Source organism: Nasonia vitripennis, chromosome 2 (assembly GCF_009193385.2).
Source record: "Nasonia vitripennis strain AsymCx chromosome 2, Nvit_psr_1.1, whole genome shotgun sequence".
Classification (NCBI taxonomy): domain Eukaryota; kingdom Metazoa; phylum Arthropoda; class Insecta; order Hymenoptera; family Pteromalidae; genus Nasonia; species Nasonia vitripennis.
In genome coordinates this window covers 14,914,408-14,936,996 of record NC_045758.1, presented here as the reverse complement: position 1 = coordinate 14,936,996, position 22,589 = coordinate 14,914,408, and the positions used below count along the sequence as shown (strand labels likewise).

The 22,589-nt window shown below is 36.1% G+C and overlaps 4 protein-coding genes across 9 annotated transcripts; 3 read left to right on the top strand and 1 right to left on the bottom strand.

The window, feature by feature from the left end:
* Nucleotides 1–30: 30 nt before the first annotated feature.
* On the top strand, nucleotides 31–3,434 carry LOC100120397 (cytochrome P450 4C1). The gene is made up of 9 exons (XM_001603994.6): nucleotides 31–283; nucleotides 396–505; nucleotides 588–678; nucleotides 1,415–1,679; nucleotides 1,774–1,900; nucleotides 1,975–2,053; nucleotides 2,160–2,272; nucleotides 2,341–2,578; nucleotides 2,674–3,434. Exons 1-9 carry the CDS (start codon nucleotides 115–117, stop codon nucleotides 3,018–3,020), a joined length of 1,539 nt encoding a protein of 512 aa, XP_001604044.1. The 5' UTR covers nucleotides 31–114; the 3' UTR covers nucleotides 3,021–3,434.
* Nucleotides 3,435–5,765: 2,331 nt separating this feature from the next.
* On the top strand, nucleotides 5,766–14,350 carry CYP4BW5 (cytochrome P450 4BW5). Its single transcript, NM_001172520.1, has 9 exons — nucleotides 5,766–6,132; nucleotides 6,483–6,592; nucleotides 6,672–6,762; nucleotides 6,861–7,125; nucleotides 7,218–7,344; nucleotides 7,438–7,510; nucleotides 7,593–7,708; nucleotides 8,363–8,603; nucleotides 13,857–14,350. Exons 1-9 carry the CDS (start codon nucleotides 5,964–5,966, stop codon nucleotides 14,195–14,197), a joined length of 1,533 nt encoding a protein of 510 aa, NP_001165991.1. The 5' UTR covers nucleotides 5,766–5,963; the 3' UTR covers nucleotides 14,198–14,350.
* Nucleotides 14,351–16,773: 2,423 nt separating this feature from the next.
* LOC116738523 (trafficking protein particle complex subunit 11-like) lies at nucleotides 16,774–17,720 on the bottom strand. The gene is made up of 2 exons (XM_032597673.1): nucleotides 17,206–17,720; nucleotides 16,774–17,133 (listed from the first exon to the last, which is right to left on the bottom strand). The coding sequence occupies exons 1-2, from the start codon at nucleotides 17,310–17,312 to the stop codon at nucleotides 16,899–16,901; spliced, it is 342 nt and encodes a 113-aa protein (XP_032453564.1). The 5' UTR covers nucleotides 17,313–17,720; the 3' UTR covers nucleotides 16,774–16,898.
* Nucleotides 17,721–17,722: 2 nt separating this feature from the next.
* On the top strand, nucleotides 17,723–22,589 carry LOC100120345 (OTU domain-containing protein 7B). Of its 6 annotated transcripts, none has more exons than XM_003425313.5 (9): nucleotides 17,723–18,329; nucleotides 19,630–20,016; nucleotides 20,122–20,377; nucleotides 20,451–20,601; nucleotides 20,699–21,067; nucleotides 21,147–21,460; nucleotides 21,532–21,690; nucleotides 21,798–21,867; nucleotides 21,941–22,589. In XM_003425313.5, exons 2-9 carry the CDS (start codon nucleotides 19,770–19,772, stop codon nucleotides 22,040–22,042), a joined length of 1,668 nt encoding a protein of 555 aa, XP_003425361.1. In that variant the 5' UTR covers nucleotides 17,723–18,329; nucleotides 19,630–19,769; the 3' UTR covers nucleotides 22,043–22,589. The 6 variants fall into 6 exon arrangements, with proteins under 6 accessions (XP_003425361.1, XP_003425362.1, XP_008202185.1 ...); XM_003425314.5 differs by having other exon boundaries at nucleotides 17,723–18,719; XM_008203963.3 differs by lacking the exon at nucleotides 17,723–18,329 and adding an exon at nucleotides 18,953–19,158 and having other exon boundaries at nucleotides 19,628–20,016.

The following is a 22,589-nucleotide window of genomic DNA, read 5'->3' as shown; positions in this document are numbered from 1 at the left end:
GGGGATTGGTTCGTTCAAGAGAAAGTGTCAGTCTACTTCGGATTTCTGCACGAGCTACACGTATTTTACTTATTTCCGTACATAACTCAACATTGATATTTGCACGAAATAACAATGGTACCATTGTTACTGCTATTTACATTATTAGCAATAGTTGGTTTTGTTATTTCTCGGTGGATCTATGAGTATGTGGGGCTCCGACAAAAATTGTCAACGATACCTGGACCAACATTATTACCATTTGTTGGCATTGTTTTAGAACGAATGAGAATTCCAAAAGAAGGTATTTATGTGTGTATAATATGTATATTAAAACATTTTTAAAAATATTACAGTAAAATGTACTAGAATACTTTTGCGATATTTTCAATTAAATGATTTACATTCGATTACAGATGTATGGCAATGGTTTAACGATTTGTGTTTCAAATTCGAATCTGGAATGGTTCTAGCATGGGTTGGTACACAACCAATCGTGATATTACGTAGGCCTCAACAAATGGAGGTAATGTCATTGAAAGCGTTTAAAAATAGAATATTGCGAGATATAAAATTCATAAGAACCCCATCTTTACTACTATTTTTAGGTGATTCTACCAAGCAATACACTGATAACAAAAGCAGCAACTTACGATTATATGAAACCCTGGTTAGGGGATGGATTAGTAACATCAACAGGTTAGTGATATAAATATCATATGGTGACAATGAATAGTTATCGTAAAAAGTAACATAGTAGTGTATCAAGAGCAGAAATACCATAAAATACTCTAAACCTTGAACATAATATAAATAAATTATAACAGATTGTTTACGAAATATAACAGTTGACGATATTATTTTCGAAAAAACACTAAGTACTAAAAAAATTTACTTTTTAGTCGAGTATAAACGCAATTATAGGATTCATCATTAGTTCGACTAATTTCTCGATATAAAATCACGAGTCCGTACGAATGAAAAAAAGAGATTTAAGGAAAGGTGCGAAAAATTTACATTTCTTATATGTAAATTAAGTAGATTTCGCTACTAAAAATGCGCATACTATTTTATATTTTCTGATAGGTTTTTCGATTTTACATAAAATTGTTTTAAAAATTAACAGCAATGTGCTCACTCGGTGTCCTTGACTTGATATGCCACCAAGTGTCGAAGCAATCGTGAATTAATGAATGAATATGCGCAGCGTCATGGTGAAGTGAAAACTGAAAGGGTATATAGAATCTGACTAGAACTCAAACAATTTAATATGTCTGAATTTTAGATACGCGTAACATATGAGTTTTGGTATTCGTTATCTCTAACCTATTTCTATAATTTTGACAGGCATTCAAATTGATTCAAATTCGCTAAAAAATGTACCAGAATAAGTTTTTTTAAATTCGTTACTATGACTTTTATAACATTTGTTTAGGTGAATTATGGTTCAGCCACAGGCGACTTATAACACCTGCATTTCATTTTGGTGTACTTGAAGAATATGGAGCAGTAATGCGTGAAAAAGTCGAAATCTTCAAAGAATGTATAGAGTCTGAGTTAAAGACTGACCCAAAGGCGCCAATTAATATTTTTGGCTTAGTTGTTAAATACACTCTAGACACGATATGCGAAACTGCCATGGGTGTAAACATTGATACACAACGGAATCCAGAAAGTGCTTATGTCAAAGCTGTACACACGTAATTGCGAAACAATATTCTAATATTTTACTTTCTCGAAATTATTAATTTATTTTTTAAATTGCGATGGCTATTCCAATTTGTATGATTACAGTTATGCTCGATTAACAGTAGAAAGATTTTACAAACCATGGTTGAAATGGAATGCAATTTATTACCGCACAAACAAGGGAAAGGAAGCTTTAAATGCTGTCAAGATAATGCATAGTTTTACGGAAAAGGTATGAATTATTTAATGATGAAAAAAAAAACTTCATTAGAATTTATCGTGTTAATTAACAAATAACTTTTAAAGGTGATTAGACAAAAACAAGCGGAAAGAAAAGAAAAGTCATTCAGCAATAAAGAGTTGAGTGATGAAGTAGATGAGTTCGGTAAATATCAACGACTGCCTACGTTTATAAAATACGAATAGTTAACAAATAAAATTAATATATTCACCGAACGTAATTACATTAAAATTAAATATTATCTTTTCAGGGAAACGCAAACGCAAAGCGTTTTTGGATCTTTTATTAAGTGCAAGTGAAAATGCTAGCAACCCTTTAACGTTTGAGGAATTAAGAGAAGAAGTGGATACGTTTATGTTTGCGGTAATTATCAAATTTGCCTAAATTTTTTAAAACCTCTTTACCATAAAATTTATATTCGTATATTTTAGGGTCACGATACTACATCTTCGGCTATTTCTTGGGGTCTGTTCGCTCTTGCTAACGCTCCAGAAATACAAGCTAAAGTTCATAAAGAACTGCAAGAAATATTCGGAGATAGCGGCGAAACTGCAAATTCTAAGCAGTTGTCGGAATTGAAGTACTTAGACCGAGTTATAAAAGAAGTATTAAGATTATATCCCAGTGCTCCTATGGTCAGCCGACGTCTAACTCATGATACAGTCATTGGTAAGCACTGATAAGCTGTTAAAAAACTATCATTATTATTTTACTAAAATATATTTAGATCACCCGTGAAGTCACAAACGATATTATACTTTTAGACAACCATCATGTACCAAAAGGAACATTTGTGAACATTCATATTTATCAAATGCACCATGATCCTAAAGTTTGGAAAGATCCTGAAACATTTGATCCTGATCGTTTTTTACCAGAAAACATTCGTAGCAGGCATCCGTATTCGTACGTACCTTTTAGTGCTGGACCAAGAAATTGCATTGGTCAGAAATTTGCTCTGTTGGAGGTAAAGACTGCATTGACTGCTATTCTGCGAAAATGGCAAATCTCGAGTGTTTTGAAACCGACTGAAATTAAAATGATTCACACTTTCATATTAAGACCGCAAAACGAAAGTCTTGAACTGTATTTTACTCCTATTGTTAAATAATATGTCATCTTCCGCACATCGGACGAGTAAACGTTTTTTGACCGCCCTCAGATTTTGCAGTACAAGTTTTAGTTGATTAAAAAAGGTCCTTCTGAGATTCGATAATTGTTGCAAAATTTATGTAAATATGACTCGCCTGAGGTGGTAATTTTTAAAATACAATGGCGTGTTTGTAATCGCACATATAAGTTAAAATATAAATGCGTATTAAATAAATTTAAAAAAAATGAAAAAGTAAATAAAGATATTCCATATTCTACTTGTCATGGCCGCGCTACAGACACGCACCAGATGAAGGACCATGACACATATAAGTCGACGCTTTTTGGTATATTCATCACCGATGTTTCTAAAAACTTTAATGTATGCTACTGTCATCGTTGGTGGGAAAATAAAAGTATATTGATTTATTGATTTTGCATAATGTTCCTTATAAATCAACAGTTCCTAATTTCTTGAACACCGTACAAACACAAAAATCACCCTGCATTAGCAGAATAACTTAACGCATACTTTTTATTTTATTTCGCCAAAAACTACGAAACCATTATATACCGTTGTAAAGTAACAAAATGCATGTAGAATGTTTGTGCAGAATGCATAAAAGGCTAAGTAAGTACAGAAGAGAATCCTAAAAGGGTTTAGCAATAATGGGGTTACTCTTGGAGCAGTCATGAAAATCATCTATGTATAGACATTGAAAACGGCGGAACTCTTTACAGAGATTAGTAGAGAGATTGCCGATGAGCATGGGCGAAAGCGTGCCGTGCGATATGCAGTCGTAAGCTAGCGCCGCCCTGCGATTTTCGCTCCGAACTATAAGCATCTAGAAGCAGCGGAGGAGAAGTAGGGGCGGCCGTACGAAACTAGCTTCCCCACCAGCAGCAGCGGCGAAGAGGGAAGTAGAGAGTACACAATCACATCGCGGCGCGGCAGAGCATAGAGGAGAAATAACATAAGCGGCGGTAACTGTCAAGGATTCGGGCTTACGCGGTGAATATGATTCATAAACAATGATATATTTATAAGCAATCAGCGATAAACTCTATTACAGACTAAACTCTAAGCCCTTAATGTCAGTGGCCATGATCGTCTTTATGAAATCAACCCTCATAATTAAAAAATGATAGAAACGAGATTAATGTCGAAATAAATAAGAGACTCCATTCGGGTAATGCTTGCTTCTACGCCGTGAGTAATTTACTTAAGTCGAGGCTGTTGTCTAAAAACGTTAAAATAAGAATATACAGAACAATAATACTGCCGGTGGTTCTGTACGGGTGCGAAACGTGGGCTCTCACTAAGCAGGCGGACAACCGTTTTAGGGTATTTGAAAATAAAGTCTTGCGAAAAATATACGGGCCGCAGAAAGATGAGGAAACCGGGGAATGGAGGAGACTACACAATGATGAGCTACACAATCTGTACGCGTCACCAAATATTAACAGAATAATAAAATCGCGCAGATTTGGATGGGCAGGGCACGTAGCGAGAATGGGAGACGACCGTACGGCAGCGCGTGTCATGAAGGGCAGGCCGATGGTAACGCGACCTCTAGGTAGACCTAGACGTAGATGGGAGGACAACGTAAAAGCGGATCTAGTAGAAATAGGACAGGTGGGTGTCGATCGGAGAGGTGCATCTTGGGTGGGGTTGACACAAGATAGGGCAGCGTGGAAGGCTTGCGTAGATGAGGCGATGAACTTTCGAGTTCCAAATGCCATGTAAAAGAAAAATACGGTACAGAGGGGACCTGCAATGTATAACTACCATTATTTATAGTTTTTTTTTATTATATTTATTGAAATATAATTGCAGAAGCAGAATGGCATATTGCGTTATTATTGTATACTGTATATTTTATCAGCAAGTAGAAAAAAAAGATTTGCTGAGACTCGGACTCGAACCCGAGTAGCATATGTTTATTGGGAGGCTGGGGTGGCTTATTAGTTTAATTTAGCTTTGTTTAAGCTTAAGCTTAACTTGTTTGTGTGGGTTTAACCATAATCCCTCTAAAAAATTAAAGTTTTCAAAAGTTTTAGATTCTAATTTTTTTACACTTATGTTGTTGTTTAAACATTCTTTTTAGTCCAATAATATGCCCGAATAGTTATTTGGTGTTGGTTGAAACTACCGCGAGGTGTGGTTGCGCAAATTCGACAGTCGCCGTTTGTCACTTTTCGTGGCGCGGTGGACCTAAGAATATATAGCGCCTCTCTCTTCTCCTCCACTGCCGCTGGATGCGTATACTTCCCCTACGCTCCTTTTCTAGATGCATATAGTTCGATCGCAGGCCGCAAGTGGCGTCATGATCGAATTCGCCACGCATTTTTAACACGGCATCGGCAATTTCTCTACTAATCTCTGCTCTTTATGCCTACCAGCTCTATACCATTGCCAAGAAGGCTCAACAGCTGATCTAATACAACGCGTGTCCGACTCCTCCGGTTGTCGAGCTAGATTTTGAGCTCATAAAGTATTTCTAAGTCAAGTATAATTTTGAGAACGATATACATATTGATTAGAAAGTTATGCTACACTCTCTTTTATTACAGAAAAGTCTTTCTTATTTCTGTCCAGTAAAAAATTTGGCGAATGAGAGTACATTTTAATGCTCGTTCAATTGTTCATTGATCCCCGCTTCGTGTCGGCATACTTACGTTCTTAAGGACGCCTGTCTAATTAAAATACGCGATATCACATAATGTACCTTAAACGACGGTATCGGTAAAACTGATAAACATTAGTACATAACGTACCGTTACAAAGTGCAGAGGAGTAGTTCATCGCTGTAAATAATTTATATTATTTATGTTATTCTATTTCATATTTTATTATAATATAAAAATCAATCGTCGCGTCTTTCATTTTAACAGTAACGTCATACAATAATTTTGTATAAATCATATAAATATATATAACACTAATAAAAATATAAAAATAATGTTGTATGTGTCTACAACTGCAACACTTGTATTGTTCGGAGTTGCCACATTTATATTGAAGCCCTTATTCGATTATCTTTATTTGAAGTATAGATATAGAAAATTACCATCTGTAGGCTTACCCTTCATCGGTGTAGTTTGGGATTTATTACGTATTCCTAATGAAGGTAAAAAGTATTTTGACTAAAATTAATCAACATAAGATAAGATTATTAAAACTTTTAAATACTTGCACAGTTCGTTAAACTGTAACTTTTTATTCATAAACTGGTTTTATAATTAAATTAGTATTTTTTGTCATCGGTAAATGTTCATGATTGTGTTCCAATGAAATAATATATTTTCTAACTGTAAATTTATAAAATGTTGCATATTTCTATGTACGATCTAATAAATTTCGCATTTATTTATATAAACATTACGCAGATTAAAAGTATCAAAACAAACTGATAAAGAATAATATTGTTTAAATTTCTTCTAAATCACTGCTAAAAGATAAAAATTTTTTATTATTTAGATCACATAGAATGGTTTACAAAGTTGCAAGAAAAATTCAAGGGAAATGTATATATTATGTGGTTGGGTATGCAACCATATGTTAATATACAAAAACCACATCATATGGAGGTATTGATAAAATTTCAAAAGCTTGATTGTAATCATAGAAAACATAACAATAAATATGTGATAAATTTGGCTTACTAAGGTTCTTCTCACAAGTACGGTAAATATAAAAAAGTCATCAATTTATAACATAATTATACCATGGCTAGGCGATGGCTTACTAACATTAACAGGTAAAGATTATAATGTATAAACTCTACGCAATAATTTATAGATTTTACAAAATGATATAGTAGTTAATTAAAATATTAATTCGTCTTTTTTGGGGTAGGAAAAAAGTGGCACCATCATCGACGTCTTTTAACGCCTGCATTTCATTTTCGGGTTTTGGAACAGTTTACGGAAACAATGCATGAAAAAGCTGATGTATTCAATGAGTGTTTGAAAGAACAAGTATCATCCAATCCTAAAGAACCAGTAGATATATTCAGCTTTGCATCCAGATTCACTCTTGATGTAATTTGCAAAACCGCAATGGGTATAGATATGGATGCACAAAGAGGTTCGATGAACCTATACACTAAATCTGTAAATCAGCAAGTATTCAACTTAATATTAATACACGGGTGAAAGTTTTAGCCATTAATAATGACTTGCAACTTTATTATGTACGAACTTCAATTTCTAGAATGTCAAGATTTGTGGTCAATCGTTACCTACGTCCTTGGTATGCGTCAGACTTTATTTACTCAAAAACTGAAGATGGAAAACAGTCCCAAGCTGCCATCAGTGTTATGCGGGAATATAGTTCCAAGGTGTGCTATATTATTGAAAATGATTAAGTGAAAGAAAATTTTGTTTTGTCTGAAATATGTATAGAATTTATTTATATTTCATATTTATTTAAGGTGATAAAAGAGAGATTAGATGAAAGACGAAAACTGAAATCATCTAAGGATGAAGATAAAGAAGACGAATTTGGTTTGTACAAGAATTCTATAAATAATACATAAAATTTAATACGTATTAGTCATTGTAGTAATCATGTACAAATTACTTCCAGGTATAAAACAAAGAAATAAAGCGTTTTTGGACCTATTATTAGAAGCAAGTGAAAATGATAAGAATCCGTTATCAAATGATGAGTTACGCAATGAAGTAGATACGTTCATGTTTGCTGTAAGAATCAATTTATAATTAAATAATCTGCCTTTGATTGATAAATAAGAAAAAAATCACACAATTATTAATCAAATGAAAATTGCACAAAATTTATAATGCGAAATTGACAAATAATAAGATCTTATTCAAGCGTCAGTACCTAACAATATTAGTAGCGCAATTGATTAATTTGTAATTTTTTCAGTCTGAACTAAGGAGACACGCCTAGGTTAAGCAACGATAAAAAAACATAATTGATAAATTACCTGCAGAAACAATTCTAAATTTGTATATACTTTATTAAATTTTTTTTTAATTAAACGCATTTACAACTGAGTCTGCTCCACTTAATAATATGAAATATGTTTCTGAATACGTACAGAAAGTTTTAGAAATAATCAATTCATTATTTCCAAAAAAATCTGTGGTAAGTGGCCTTTATCGTCACAATGAATAAAGAATTTACACAGCGCGTAAAGGAAGTTTAACATTTTTTTTGTAAAGACTAATTAACCAAAAACTAGTTCACTATACATTAACAAATTTTCAAATATTTCAAAAATTGCGAATAATTTCTAATTTAATTACTTTTTTACTGTACTTAACCCAGGCTTGTCATCTTAAAAATATTAAAATTATTAATTTTTGTATATAATTTTAAATTTAATACAGGGGCACGATACAACAGCCACAGCAATATCTTTTACTCTGCTTTTACTCGGCAATCATTTAGATATTCAGAAAAAGGTACATGAAGAGCTGCAGACAGTATTCAACAATGATGTTGATAAGCCAACAAGGGCTGCCGATCTCAGTCAATTGAAATATTTGGACCGAGTTATAAAGGAAACTCTCAGGCTTTATCCAAGTGCACCATCTTTTTTGCGAACATTAGTTGAGGATACAATATTTGGTACGTCTAAAATTTTGAAATTTCTCGTAAATATGACCATGGTAGAAACCGATATCATTTTAAAGCTAGTGAATATTTCGTATTAATGGATACAGATTTTCGAACAGTAATAAAACGTTTTTCCAAAAATTTTTCACGCGTATTCGTCAGAATAAAATGTAGAGCCGTACTGTATTAGAAAGCATTTTCAGGCTTTTAAGTTTCTATAATATTTTTGTAAGCCGTGCTTGTGCATACGACTTTAATCAACTGCTAATTCTACTAACCGTTTTTTAAAAACTATTTATAATCTGGGAGTTCTTATTAATTATCTATTAATGCAGGACCCCATACTGTAAAAAATGCTTTATAAAAATACAACGTGGTAGTAAAATTACAACCACTTTTTGATCTTGAGTAAGACAATTTCACTACTCTCAAAATTGTAAAAATACAAAATCTAGTAAATTAAAATATTTCCCTAGCAATTTTACTACCTGGTAGTAAAATAGCTATCTCCAGCATAGGTCGTATTCGTTTACTAGCATGACGGTAATAATTTTACAACTGGTCAAAGTTTCGTTGTGAGTACGGAATTTTGTGAAATTACAACCAGTCTTGTAAAATTAGATATGATATAGTGAATTTACAACTACTTACGCATGGGACGCCATCGTCGCCATTTTGAAAATGTATAACCGTTTTACTTCCTGTTACAATGCCGCTACCCTAAGCGGGTCTTGGGCGTTGTCGTCCAGATCGGACGGGTGGGTGCCTATCACCACTACACAGCGCGTCCTTAGGTTGCGGATAGAGGAACAGCCCCTGAGAAAGAGGTTAGCTGCGAATAAATTGAATAAGCAGCCGCGGACAGCCGATAGGAACAGGCGTGGGTGTGATGAGCCCACACTGTCGAACGTATTCATCTAGAAACACTACGCAAGCACCACAACAACAAAAACACTTCACATTATCTCTTATCTCTCAATCTATCTCTTTCATCATACATTACAAAAATGGGCCAAAATCCTGCTGCCGAGGAGGATGCGGGAGCGATGACAACTGCCCCGAAAGGGGATGTGTAGAATGATTCGTCACCTGGTCTTACGCGGTAACGATGCCAGCGAAGGCGCGCTGCCTTGCAGGGGGGCGTTAGGATGCGAGAATGAAACCGTAGTGTGTCTGACGACGAATTGACACTGTCCTCGTCAAAGTCGGAAAGCTCTCATACTTAGTTCTAGAGAGGTATGGGGGTTATCACCTCTAGAACGGTGGACTCACCTGCGATCGGAACAGGATCCGAAGCGCGCGGGTTTAACATAACATCATGGCTCAAAAAAATCAAATCCGAACCAAAAGGGACTTAAGGGTCGGAACTTGGAATGTTCGCAGTCTATACAGAGCAGGTGCGTTTAAAGAACTCGTAAAGGAAGCTGATAGGTACAATCTAGATTTGGTAGCAATACAGGAATCGCGGTGGCCAGATGGCGGAGTACTAGCATCGGGTAACTTCACGTACCTGTATGGGGCCGGGAGTGGGGGATCTCTAGGCACCGGATTTCTCGTAAGCAAAAGCATCATACATTCGGTTAAAAGTTTCAAATCCGTCAATGATAGGCTCTCGTACATCATTATCGAAGGTGAATGGTATAGATATGTATTTATTAATGTACACTGTCCTACGGAGGACAAAGAAGAAGAAGCTAAGGATCTCTATTACGAAACTTTAGAGCAGGTAATCGACCAGTTCGCGTCTTACGACACAAGAATAGTATTAGGCGATTTCAATGCTAAAATAGGTAGGGAGGAAATGTTTAGGCCTACTATAGGTAAGGAAAGCCTGCACGAAGCCAGCAATGATAACGGTATTAGGGTCATAAATTTCGCGGCGGCAAAAGATCTTATAATCAAAACTACGTGTTTTAAGCACAAGAATATACACAAGGCAACGTGGACATCGCCGGACGGGGCCACACAGAACCAAATTGATCATTTCCTCATTGAAAAAAGACGTCATACTAATGTTCTTGACGTAAGGGCTTACAGAGGGGCAGATAGCGACTCGGACCACTTCCTAGTAGTAGCCAAATTAAGAGCTAGACTAGTAGCGAATCAAAATAGTAAGCGAGCAAACAAGGTAGAAAGCTTCGATATTGAGAAACTACGAGATAGAACAGAGCGAATTAGGTACCAGATAGAAATTAATAACAGGTTTCAGGCACTTGAAGCAAACACATCGCCGGAGGGGAATGACGAACCGAATAGCTTATGGGGGGACATCGAAAAAACGATAAAAGAGGCCGCGTACAAAGTACTGGGTAAAAAGAAAAAGCCAAAGAGCAAACCATGGTTTGACGAAGAGTGCGAACTCTGGTTTGAAAGGCGCAAAAAGGCTAAATTAGATAGCTTACAAAATAGAAGCGATAGGACCGTAGAAGAGTATTCTAACGTAAGGAAACGGACGAGCGCGATCTACAGAAATAAGAAGCGGGAGTATCAAAAGAATCTTATTAGGAGAATAGAAACTAACAGTAAGGAAAATAACCCCCGCGAAATGTACAGAGGGATTAACGCCATCAGAAAGGGTTTTAGGAGTAGAGCGCAATTGATGAAGGACGAAAACGGGGACCTCGTAACAAATGACAACGAATTACTGTCGCTGTGGAAAAATTATTTCGATAAATTATTAAACGTGCACGAAAATAGCGAAGAATTAGGGGACGAAATTCACACTGCTGAACCCCACGTGGAGGAACCGAGCTACCAAGAAGTAGAGGCCGCGAATAAAAAACTAAAAAACAACAAAGCCGCGGAAAATGACTCTATACCAGCTGAGTTACTCAAATATGGGGGCGTCGAGCTCACTTTCAAAATCTATAAACTAGTATGTGCCATCTGGAAAAATGAAACAATACCCGAAAATTGGAAGGAATCTATCATTATACCGATTTTTAAAAAGGGGGATAAGACAGACTGCAATAACTATAGGGGTATTTCACTTTTAGCAACGTGCTACAAAGTTCTGTCAAACGTAATACAAGCTAGACTCACTCCATTCGCGGAAGATATAGTAGGAGATTATCAGTGCGGATTTCGGCGCAACAGATCGACGAGCGATCAAATGTTTACCATAAGACAGTTGTTAGAGAAAAAGTGGGAATTTTGCGAAACCATACACCAACTATTTATAGATTTTAAAAAAGCCTACGACTCTATTAAGCGAAGCAAAATGTATCAAATTCTAGTACTTCTCGGTGTACCGAAAAAACTCGTGAGATTAATTCAAATATGTCTGAACGGAAGCACGGGAAAGGTCCGAGTAGGCGGTAATGTATCAGAACCCTTCATGATACGCGATGGTTTAAAACAAGGGGATGGACTCTCTACGGTGCTGTTCAACTTAACGTTAGAATATGCCGTTAGAAAAATGCAGGTTAGCCAGATGGGCGCAACGCTTAATGGAACAACGCAGATACTAGGCTACGCAGATGATTTGGATATACTGGGGGATTGTAGGGAAACGGTAGCAAGAAACGCGGAAATCCTCATAAAAGCGGTGGAGTATACAGGGTTAGAAGTGAGTGAATCAAAAACAAAGTACATGATTGTGGATAAGCTAGGGATCTGCAGAGGGGAGGAAGATCTCAGAGTTGGGAATTTTACTTTTGAAAAGGTTAGCGAATTCAGGTATCTGGGTACGACCATAAATGATAGAAACGAGATTAATGTCGAAATAAATAAGAGACTCCATTCGGGTAATGCTTGCGTCTACGCCGTGAGTAATTTACTTAAGTCGAGGCTGTTGTCTAAAAACGTTAAAATAAGAATATACAGGACAATAATACTGCCGGTGGTTCTGTACGGGTGCGAAACGTGGGCCCTCACTAAGCAGGCGGACAACCGTTTTAGGGTATTTGAAAATAAAGTCTTGCGAAAAATATACGGGCCGCAGAAAGATGAGGAAACCGGGGAATGGAGGAGACTACACAATGATGAGCTACACAATCTGTACGCGTCACCAAATATTAACAGAATAATAAAATTGCGCAGATTTGGATGGGCAGGGCACGTAGCGAGAATGGGAGACGACCGTACGGCAGCGCGTGTCATGAAGGGCAGGCCGATGGTAACGCGACCTCTAGGTAGACCTAGACGTAGATGGGAGGACAACGTAAAAGCGGATCTAGTAAAAATAGGACGGGTGGGTGTCGATCGGAGAGGTGCATCTTGGGTGGGGTTGACACAAGATAGGGCAGCGTGGAAGGCTTGCGTAGATGAGGCGATGAACTTTCGAGTTCCAAATGCCATGTAAAAAAAAAAAAAAATAAAAAATAACCGTTTTACTTCAACGGGAGAACGGGAGATCGTGCATAACTTATTTGCGTTTTTTAGAAAATTGGAAAATTTTTCATTGGAGCAATGAAGCATCCCTAATTTACAAATGTAGATTTAAAGTTTAAAGTACAAATTATTTAATTAGTGTTTCTAAATTTGTTAAAAAATGATCTCAGTAACTTAATTTGCATGATGCAATTTTGTTGTGTGAAATGTTAATCAGGATATAAAAATTTAAAAAATTTCCTCGTTCAAAAAGTGTTAGGTTAAGTAAAGAGATGTGATATTATTAATAACTTATTCACTTTCTTAATGTAATGTTATGTGTCATTACACTTATATATTTAAATATTAATGTAAAGATTCTGTTAAGAACAATATTGTTTTTATTACTGCAAGAATAATACAAATAAATGTTCAAATAAATTATCCCTGTATATTATTATTATATTAGTTACTTGATTTTTTATTTTTATATATAAAAATTTTGAAAATGTGGTAAATTTGCTATTTTAATTGCGATTTCGCCTTTACGATATTAATTTTACTACCGCGCTGGTAACCTCTAAAGAAGAAAATAGAGTCGTCGTAAAATTACTAGACTGTTTGCGATTTTACTACTACAGTTGTAAAATTGTTACTAGTCTAGTGATTTAACTGTGCTGAGCATAGGTCTGATTCATTTACTATACTCATAATAGTAATTTTACAAAAAATTTTTTTACAGTGCAGAAGTTAGTCAAATATACAAATACTTACAACAATATTATGTTTACTCAACGAATATGCGAAGAACATGAAAAAAAACGCGTTCTATTACAAATCATACTATTCTATAATATGCTTTTTAAGTATACCAATTCCTACAAGGAGGAATTACAATCAAATTATATTTAATTCACTATATTTCGCTTATACTTATATTAAAATTGATTTCAGATGGTCACACGATTTGCAAAGGATCGGTAATCATAATCAACGCATATGACATGCATCGTGATCCCAAAGTGTGGGAAAATCCAACTGTTTTTGATCCTGATCGATTTTTGCCTGAAAATGTAAGAAGCAGGCATCCTTACGCTTACATTCCATTTAGCGCTGGTCCACGTAATTGTATTGGTCAGAAATTTGCCATGTTAGAATTAAAAATTGCGTTGACCGCAATACTACGGAAATGGCGCGTTAAAAGTGATACATTGCCTGAAAACTTGAAACTCCTACATTCAATTATCCTTCGATGTAATAAGCCTATAAAAGTTTATTTCACGCCAATCGATTGACTAAATATAATGAAATAATTAACAGCCGAAATTAATACAAGATATCGTATCCATCAATTATTATATAACTAAATTTTCAAAACATATTATGACTTATTAAAGAACTCAATTTGTATATATGAAGTATATTTTTTGGGTTCCTTAGGCCACCCAGAACACGAAAAACCTCGGGTTCCCGCGATTTCGAATTACTTATTTTCTTGCTAGGCATGGCTAAATTCTTTTATCGGAAATTAACATAGGAAAGATTAATGAGAACTAGCCATCGCTCAAGTAGGTACTATGTATAGAGGCGCATTCCAAAAATTTGTAATAAGACGATTAATTAAGTATCAGAAGAATTAGCTTTAATTTGAGGGCTGGTGAGTAAAAAATAGTTTCCTATAGGTAAAAAGTTGTAAATAGGCTTAAAAATAGCGAAAAATCATGAAAACTTGAATTTTTTACGAAAATCAGCGATTGTTCCCGGTTTTAAAATCCAAATAACTTTTGATCCGAGCGGTCAATTTTAACCGTACGGCCCTCAAATTTAAGCTTTTTTTCTAATTTCGCTTTCAAAAATCAGATTAAACATTTTACTAGTTTCATAAGCTATATATATGGCAATGAAAAAGATGAAAAAACAGCCATAATTGATGGGCATATATGATGTAGTTGATTAACAATTAAAACGTTGATCTAAATTAGAAAGCGAAAGTAGAAGAAAAGAGGTTTAATTTGAGAGCCGGATGGTTAAAATCGACCGTTATTTGGATTTCAAAACTGGGAAAAATCGCTGATTTTCGTAAAAAATCCAAATTTTCATGGTTTTTCTTCAGACACTTTGATGGTATTAATACAAATTCTTGGAATGCGCCTCTAGACATTAAGTACCTACAGTCAAGCGAAGACTATAGTTCTCGTTAATTTTTCCTATGTTAATTTCCCATAAGAGAAGATTTTCATGTTCTGGGTGGCCTAAGAACCCAAAAAAGTTCCCAAAAAAGGTCTGGTAGGTGTGCCCTCAAATTTAAATTTTGTTCGCTCAGACCCCCAAAAGTGTCAGGTTTTCCGTGGATTTGCACATATATACGTATATTACTTTTCGACAGTGAAAAAATAACTTTCTAACGCGATGAGTCACATTTTCATACATTTTGCAAGATTAAAATGACTCATTTTACTAGTAAATAAAGAATTTGTAATGTGGCTGTACAGCAAACACTTATTAGCATCAAGATTGATTTTTTTCGAAGATATATTGTAAGGTTACCACTGTGGTTGCGAATTCTATGTATTAGTAATATACAGTATCACATCCGTATAGTGGCATGCTATATAAGCACAATAAAATATAAAAATCGGTGTATGGGATTTTCTCGTTTAATTAAGGTTCAAAAATAAACTGTGAAATCATTGTTGATCAGATATTATGACTTTATTGAAATCTCCTAACGATCAGGTCCTGGTGTGACCTTCTCTTGTCGCCGAGAACTGACGCTCTACTCATGAAACGCCGCCGAAAACTCGGACCCGCTAAAACAAAGACGCTTTCCCGAGGACTATCGAAGGGACTCGGAGCAGTGCGCGCGCTCTTCTATATCTATAGCTATACACACGCAGTCATGTGCCCGCGCGAACGCCTCTCGCCACTCGACTCTCTGGCCTGGCAGTCACAGATCGGCCCTTTAGCCTCTCCTCACTGAAAGTGACCGTCAAAATCCGTGGAGTAAACTCCCTACTGAGGTCGTGGCAGTCTAGGAATGATTATAAAACCACTCCTAACCGTATTGGCCTGAAGCCACGAATCGCCTTGTCGATTCGCGCATATGAGAGCCAAATGACCGAGCCAAATGGAGAAACGTTCGCTAAAACTACTAATAGGTAGAATATATCATTGATAAAGAATAAATACGTCGCACTTGCTTTTATCCCTAGCAGCCCTCGGTTACGTCCGGAACAATCGGAATTACAATATTAAAAATCTCTACTTTTTTATACAATTTTGCATCCTATAAAAAACTCCGTTCCATTCTATTGACACTGCTTTAGCCTATTATCAACAAACTTATCACTGTGTAAATAAAATAAATACCTATACATACAAGTACTGCAGATAAATTTGATATCTACAATTCGTCCTCGAACACCGCGTGTGTATCTTTTATTCAAGCATTCATAAGCCAGATTCTTAAGAGAGGGCGCCACTTCCCGCTCACGTAAATGATAATATTAATATATAATTCCAAGGAACGGACGAACGGTGCATATGCACACCCAAAGGTATACCTAGTATAAGGATGCGTCCACAATTGAGCGTATACGTTAGGGTTTACGTAGAACATAACGTTTTGAGCAGTACTGCCAATCCACTGTAGCAGACTGCAGTTGAAACGAAGGAACACACCTGCTCAAATTTTAACCTATAAAAATGTTTAAATTTGAATTGTATGGTAATAAATTGTAAAATTCTTTTTTCAAATAAAATTATAAAATGTTGTAAGAGAATGTATTATAATAAATTAGTTTCTGATTAAAAAAAAGGTCTACCACTGTCTCAAAAAAGGAAAGGAGAAGAAAAAATAACGCACATTTCCAAATGAAAATTTTATTATTATAATTAGTTAAATAGCATAGGCAATGATTGTATGATTATGTTCTTCATTGTATAAGTAAGCGATTAATAGCTTCAAACTGAAAGACGAATCATACGTATTTTATTTTAAAATAACTTGAAATTTTGTCCAGCATATAGTTTATAATTAATTGAACATAGTTTTGACATTAAATTTGGTTTACAATATATTGCTTCAATCTTCAGAAAAGCCATTTTGAATTGATGTCTTGCAAATAAGTATCGATGGCCAGTTTTGTTTAATTGTTCTCTATGACTCTTTACTATTTGATATTCTTGATGATAAAAACTTTGGGCTAAGTTGTATAAAACATGCTCTAATCTATAATAATAAACACAAATATTTTATTTACTGACTTCAAAAACTACTGCTGCTATAATAAAAATTATCTACCTAAATGTGTAGCCTAATAAATGATCTGCATAAGGTAAAAAATAAAGAGTTTTTGCTGGTAACTCGCATGCAGCACAAAGTGCAGTTGCTCGCTCTGTAGCTACCATATCTTCAGTACCAGGAGGTGGAGGGGCTTCATTTTGTATTCCTCCCTTCTATGCAGCTCTGAGGAAAAAAATATTATTGATTTTTTATCATCAAGAATATCGAATAGTAAAGAGTCATAGAGAACAATTAAACAAAACTGGCCATCGATACTTATTTGCAAGACATCAATTCAAAATGGCTTTTCTGAAGATTGAAGCAATATATTGTAAACCAAATTTAATGTCAAAACTATGTTCAATTAATTATAAACTATATGCTGGACAAAATTTCAAGTTATTTTAAAATAAAATACGTATGATCCGTCTTTCAGTTTGAAGCTATTAATCGCTTACTTATACAATGAAGAACATAATCATACAATCATTGCCTATGCTATTTAACTAATTATAATAATAAAATTTTCATTTGGAAATGTGCGTTATTTTTTCTTCTCCTTTCCTTTTTTGAGACAGTGGTAGACCTTTTTTTTAATCAGAAACTAATTTATTATAATATATATTACAATTCAAATGTAAACATTTTTATAGGTTAAATTTTGAGCAGGTGTGTTCCTTCGTTTCAACTGCAGTCTGCTATAGTGGATTGGCAGTACTGCCCAAAACGTTATGTTCTACGTAAACCCTAACATATACGCTCAATTGTGGACGCCAGCCTGAGCCTGCAACCAGCCGTGCACACTTGCTCTACCTATGAGCCTCCCGCGATGTTTATCTCTGCGGCCAGGGGGCAAGAGACGATCAGACGAAGAGTGCGTTCTACCGCGAGAAAGGTTATGTTATGCTCGCAGCTCTGCCCGCGCGTCGCGATCCTCATTGCGAGAAAAGAAAATAAGTACGACGGAGGAGACCTCTGACATCGCGCATCCTCGTTGCCTCGTGTAATACACATACCTACATGCATACATATACCGCCTATGGAATAGGTTACCTGCGCATTCGCGAGCGTGATCTACGCTGCTGCAGCTTCGATTTTGCGCAGTGACGAGACGAGTGCGTCGAGTAAGAGAGGCAACAAAGGTAAAGTAGCGCGCGCGAGAATAGCGCGAAACAAAACACGCGCACCCACACACACACACACACACACACGTTCCGCAAACACGCGCGGCTACTGCTGTGCAAGAAGTAGGAGAGAGTACTTATAGGATAGGTGCGGTGCGCATAGGTGTTTATATCTGTGGAGAGCGCAGTGGTGGCATTGAATCTCAATGCTGGAAGATAAAAAACTATGAATTCAAGTGCACGTCGTCTCCGGGATCATCCAGCAGCAGACGATAAATCGACTGCTGCGCGGTGCGCCGCCGATATCGTCACCATCAGCATCATCAGGAGAAGGAGCGTTATAGCAGCGGCGGCTACTACTTACTGCTGCTGCATTGATTCGCTTAATTAGCGAGAGAGCGGGCCAAGGTTTGGTCCATGTTTGGCTACACACATACTCGATTCGAGACATACACCTATACGCTATACCTATACGCTATACCTATATAGATCGCGCGTTCGTTTTGACGTTGGAGTTTGAGTATAGCCGATAGCGCTTGAAAACTTATAAGTATAGCTCCATTTTACACACGCACACGCTTGAAAAACGGCTCTCGCACGTGCACCCACACACGTATGGCGAGCTCCATCACAAATTCACGACAGAGCGACGATGATCATACACGGGCTCGTCCTCGCCAACGCACTTTTGGCTTTTTTAGTGTTGTATTAAGGCGCGAGCGCGCGCTCGCGTAAACAATGCCGAAACTCGCCTACATTTTTCGCTGCCTTTTCGCCAGGCAAACACGAAAGAAGAGGCGAGCGCTTTCGTTCCTGGCCGCCACTTCCGCGCCAGCTCGATCATCCGATAAGTACTTGACACCTACTTCGTTGATTCCAAGTCGATAATACACACACACACACATACACACACAGACACTCACGAGTCGAGCCTTGGACTTGTCGGTTTTTCCTTTTTGTTTATTTTCAAATGCCGTGCCGTGTGCTTTGAAAATACGTTACGTAACTCCATTCAGATTGGCGTACTACGGAAAAACGCAGATGTTGACAAAGTTATATTCAACACTTTGCTGGAGTTGCACAAGCTACCTACACTTCTTCACATTCGATTCACTCTTCCACACTTTTGCTCCCATTTTGTCTTCGGCAAGCACTAGAGACTTTTACTTTCATTACAACATTTATTCATAGAATAAATGTGATTTAGGAAAAATATAAAATCCATACCTTCATTGCGAGAGCCTAATCAGTAGTTATTTTGTTTTACACATATTGGAACTTAACAAAAATACTAAAGTCCTCTTTTAATTCTTTACAGGTGAATGAAAGCAGCAGTTCATGTTTCAGCATCGTAATGTGATTGTATGCATCTGTGACATGCATACTCAGTATTCGAGTGACACAAAGACAAATGACCTCCATGTAGAGAAATAGGGACATTTCAAGAATCACTCTTACATGTCTCTGCATGACACTGCTATGAGTGGTGCCTTATCAATGTACGATGCACTCAACCAAGAGGGCGGCTCCAGTGGCAACTCTCTCCAGCCTCCCGAGGCTGGAGCTACCAAAAAACTTGCCAGAGGCATATCCAGAGCCACCGAAAATGCTGATATTGTTACGCATGCTCGGTTGCAACTAGCATTAGGATCTATTGACACTCCAGAGTTTACGTTCTCGTTACCCGATTTATCTATTTATCCAGGTAAGATCCGAGTATAATTTTATAAAGTTTAGCATGCTTCTTATTATAAAAATGTAGTTTCACTACTTCTATAATATGAAATATGTAATTAACTTTGTTGTTCAGATGACTTCCGACAGTTTTTGGAAAAAGACCTGATAGAAGGAGGATGTCTCGCTTCCTTAGAAGCTGCTGGGAGACTGAATTGGTGGTGCGGAGGGAAAAATAGAGTTCTTTGGCCACTTGCAACAACTGGTGATGGAAATTGTCTTCTTCATGCTGCATCTCTTGGAATGTGGGGCTTTCATGATAGGGAACTTACTTTAAGAGATACTCTGCACAATACGTTATCAAAAGGAGAATATCGACTTGCTCTGTTCAGGTATTCAATAACTATTCATATAGTAAATATAAAAAAATAACATACTTTACTTTAATGTGATATCAATTATTAGGAGGTGGAGATGGAGACAACTAGGTCTGAATGCAGTAGCTGGTTTAACATATACAGAAGCTGAATGGGTGGCAGAGTGGCAAGCTATAGTAGATATGGCTTCAACACATCCTCGAAATCAAATGAGTACTTCCTACCAAAGCTTAGAAGAGGTACATTTATTTTATTTAATTATTACGATTAAGAATAAAAGCGGTTGTTTTTTAAATAGTAAGATGTATATATTTTAAAAATTAATTCAACTTTTAGATACATGTACTTGCCCTGGCACACATCTTGCGACGACCAATCATTGTTATAGCAGAGACAATGCTCAGGGATTCTGAGGGTGTTGCATTGGCTCCGATTCCTTTTGGAGGAATTTATCTTCCTCTTGAAGTTCCTCCTTCGAGGTGTCATAGGACACCATTATTGTTGGCATATCACTCAGCACACTTTTCCCCACTTGTCACAGTAGATAGTAGTTCTGATCCCAGCGAGGGTAGTATTCAAGGTTATAGTATACCACTCGTTGATCCTGATACTGGGCAACTTTATCCTGTACTTTTTGCTGTGGATCCAGGACCTGACTGGGTATGGGCTGCTTCTCAAGATTTGTTAGCTTGTCAACCAGATACAGTTAGTACATTAGTTCTATACTCATAAAATAACTTATATCATTATGCAATTTTAAAATTGTAAATACGTTTATTTTCAGATGGAAATTCTTATAAAAGAATATTTAGACTGTGAATATCAGGTATTCACTCCTGATGAAATAGATAGGTTATCAGAGTCTGATGCTGCAAAAAGTAAAACAGCTAAACAGTTAATGGGTGTAGCCAAGCAATTCGGATCTATTGGAAAATCTGTCAGTAAAAAAATTTGGTTCATGAATAGAAGACCAAAGAGCCCACCGTCCTCTAACTCTGGAGGATATGGGGATACCTTACTTTGTGTTAGAATAAGAAGTAGAAGGCATCAGTATGCTGATCAAATGCTTCAAAATTATTTAGAAAGCGCTCATGCAAGGTATCTTTGAGTAATATTAAATATTTTCCTTTTTTTTCATATTTGTAAAATCATTTATCTCGCACTTTTAGGTACCTGCAAGATCACCAGGGTAACAACCCTGGTAGTGAAATGAACTACGGAGCTGGTAAATCAAAGTTTTATGCTGCAAGTGACAGCAACAGTCATGCAAGTGTAAGCAAACTTCCAGCAACAAATCATAAAAAAGATGGAACTCTTTATCTTTCAAGGTTAGATTTTTTTCATCCACTTGATAATCGTACAAAAAATGGTTTCTCATCTGAAAATGAGAAAACTTTCTATGAAATTGGCTTTATGTTAGTAAATGTTTTTCTAGATCAACCTTCTACAATGATCAAGTAGTACCTGAAGAACCTAAAACTGATCTTAGGGGTAACATTGACTCTGTAAGTTAACTATCTGTATAATTAGAAAATTAACTAATTCAATTCAGACGAATCATGGGTACATTTTTTTCAGGATTTGGTCAAACGTTGTCGCACTCAAGACTGTAAGTTTTTTGGTTCTCCTGAAAATCAGTACTACTGCTCTCAGTGTTGGGCTGATCGTCGACAACGTTGAAGAATTTTAATCCCACCCATGACAATAATTTTTTGTCTATACGAAAACAAGCATAATTTTCAGCGTGATATTAAGCTATACAATTATTTTTCTTGAATAGTATTTTATCATATTTATGTTATTATTGAAGCAGGCAGCTTACAAGGTTGTACGTTTTTTAGTCTTACTTTATTCCCTCCGACAACTAGTATTTTAATTAAAAACGAATAGAACGGTTAGATCTATCTTAACTTGCGTCTTTCTGTAAACGAATTGATAACGACAATCCTGCCTTGCCTTGTGCGCTCATAACAAAATTAATACTCGACAATACTGCAAGCTTGTTAAAATTTCATTTAACGATTTTTTCGTATATTAACTCGCTTCTTCTAGTTTATATACTAACAGAATCATCCGCGAAAGACGTGTACACATTATATTTTTGTGAATCTCCTAAATGATGATGATCAATGAAAGTCGACAAAGGAAAAAAACGAAAATATATGATATAAAAATTCTGTATAAGTTAAATATCTGTGTGAAAAAATAAAAAAAAAATATTTTTTTA

Bases quoted from the DNA above. Each gene is read 5' to 3' on its own strand.
- LOC100120397 (XM_001603994.6), top strand. From the start codon at position 115: ATGGTACCATTGTTACTGCTATTTACATTATTAGCAATAGTTGGTTTT. The intron at 506-587 runs GTAATGTCATTG...TACTATTTTTAG, and splicing joins GTAGGCCTCAACAAATGGAG to GTGATTCTACCAAGCAATAC. The intron at 1,901-1,974 runs GTATGAATTATT...TAACTTTTAAAG, and splicing joins TGCATAGTTTTACGGAAAAG to GTGATTAGACAAAAACAAGC.
- CYP4BW5 (NM_001172520.1), top strand. From the start codon at position 5,964: ATGTTGTATGTGTCTACAACTGCAACACTTGTATTGTTCGGAGTTGCC. The intron at 6,133-6,482 runs GTAAAAAGTATT...TTTATTATTTAG, and splicing joins ATTACGTATTCCTAATGAAG to ATCACATAGAATGGTTTACA. The intron at 7,709-8,362 runs GTAAGAATCAAT...AATTTAATACAG, and splicing joins TAGATACGTTCATGTTTGCT to GGGCACGATACAACAGCCAC.
- LOC116738523 (XM_032597673.1), bottom strand. From the start codon at position 17,312: ATGGTAGCTACAGAGCGAGCAACTGCACTTTGTGCTGCATGCGAGTTA. The intron at 17,134-17,205 runs GTAGATAATTTT...TTATTATTATAG, and splicing joins TTATTAGGCTACACATTTAG to ATTAGAGCATGTTTTATACA.
- LOC100120345 (XM_003425313.5), top strand. From the start codon at position 19,770: ATGTCTCTGCATGACACTGCTATGAGTGGTGCCTTATCAATGTACGAT. The intron at 21,068-21,146 runs GTTAGTACATTA...GTTTATTTTCAG, and splicing joins TAGCTTGTCAACCAGATACA to ATGGAAATTCTTATAAAAGA. The intron at 21,691-21,797 runs GTTAGATTTTTT...ATGTTTTTCTAG, and splicing joins GGAACTCTTTATCTTTCAAG to ATCAACCTTCTACAATGATC.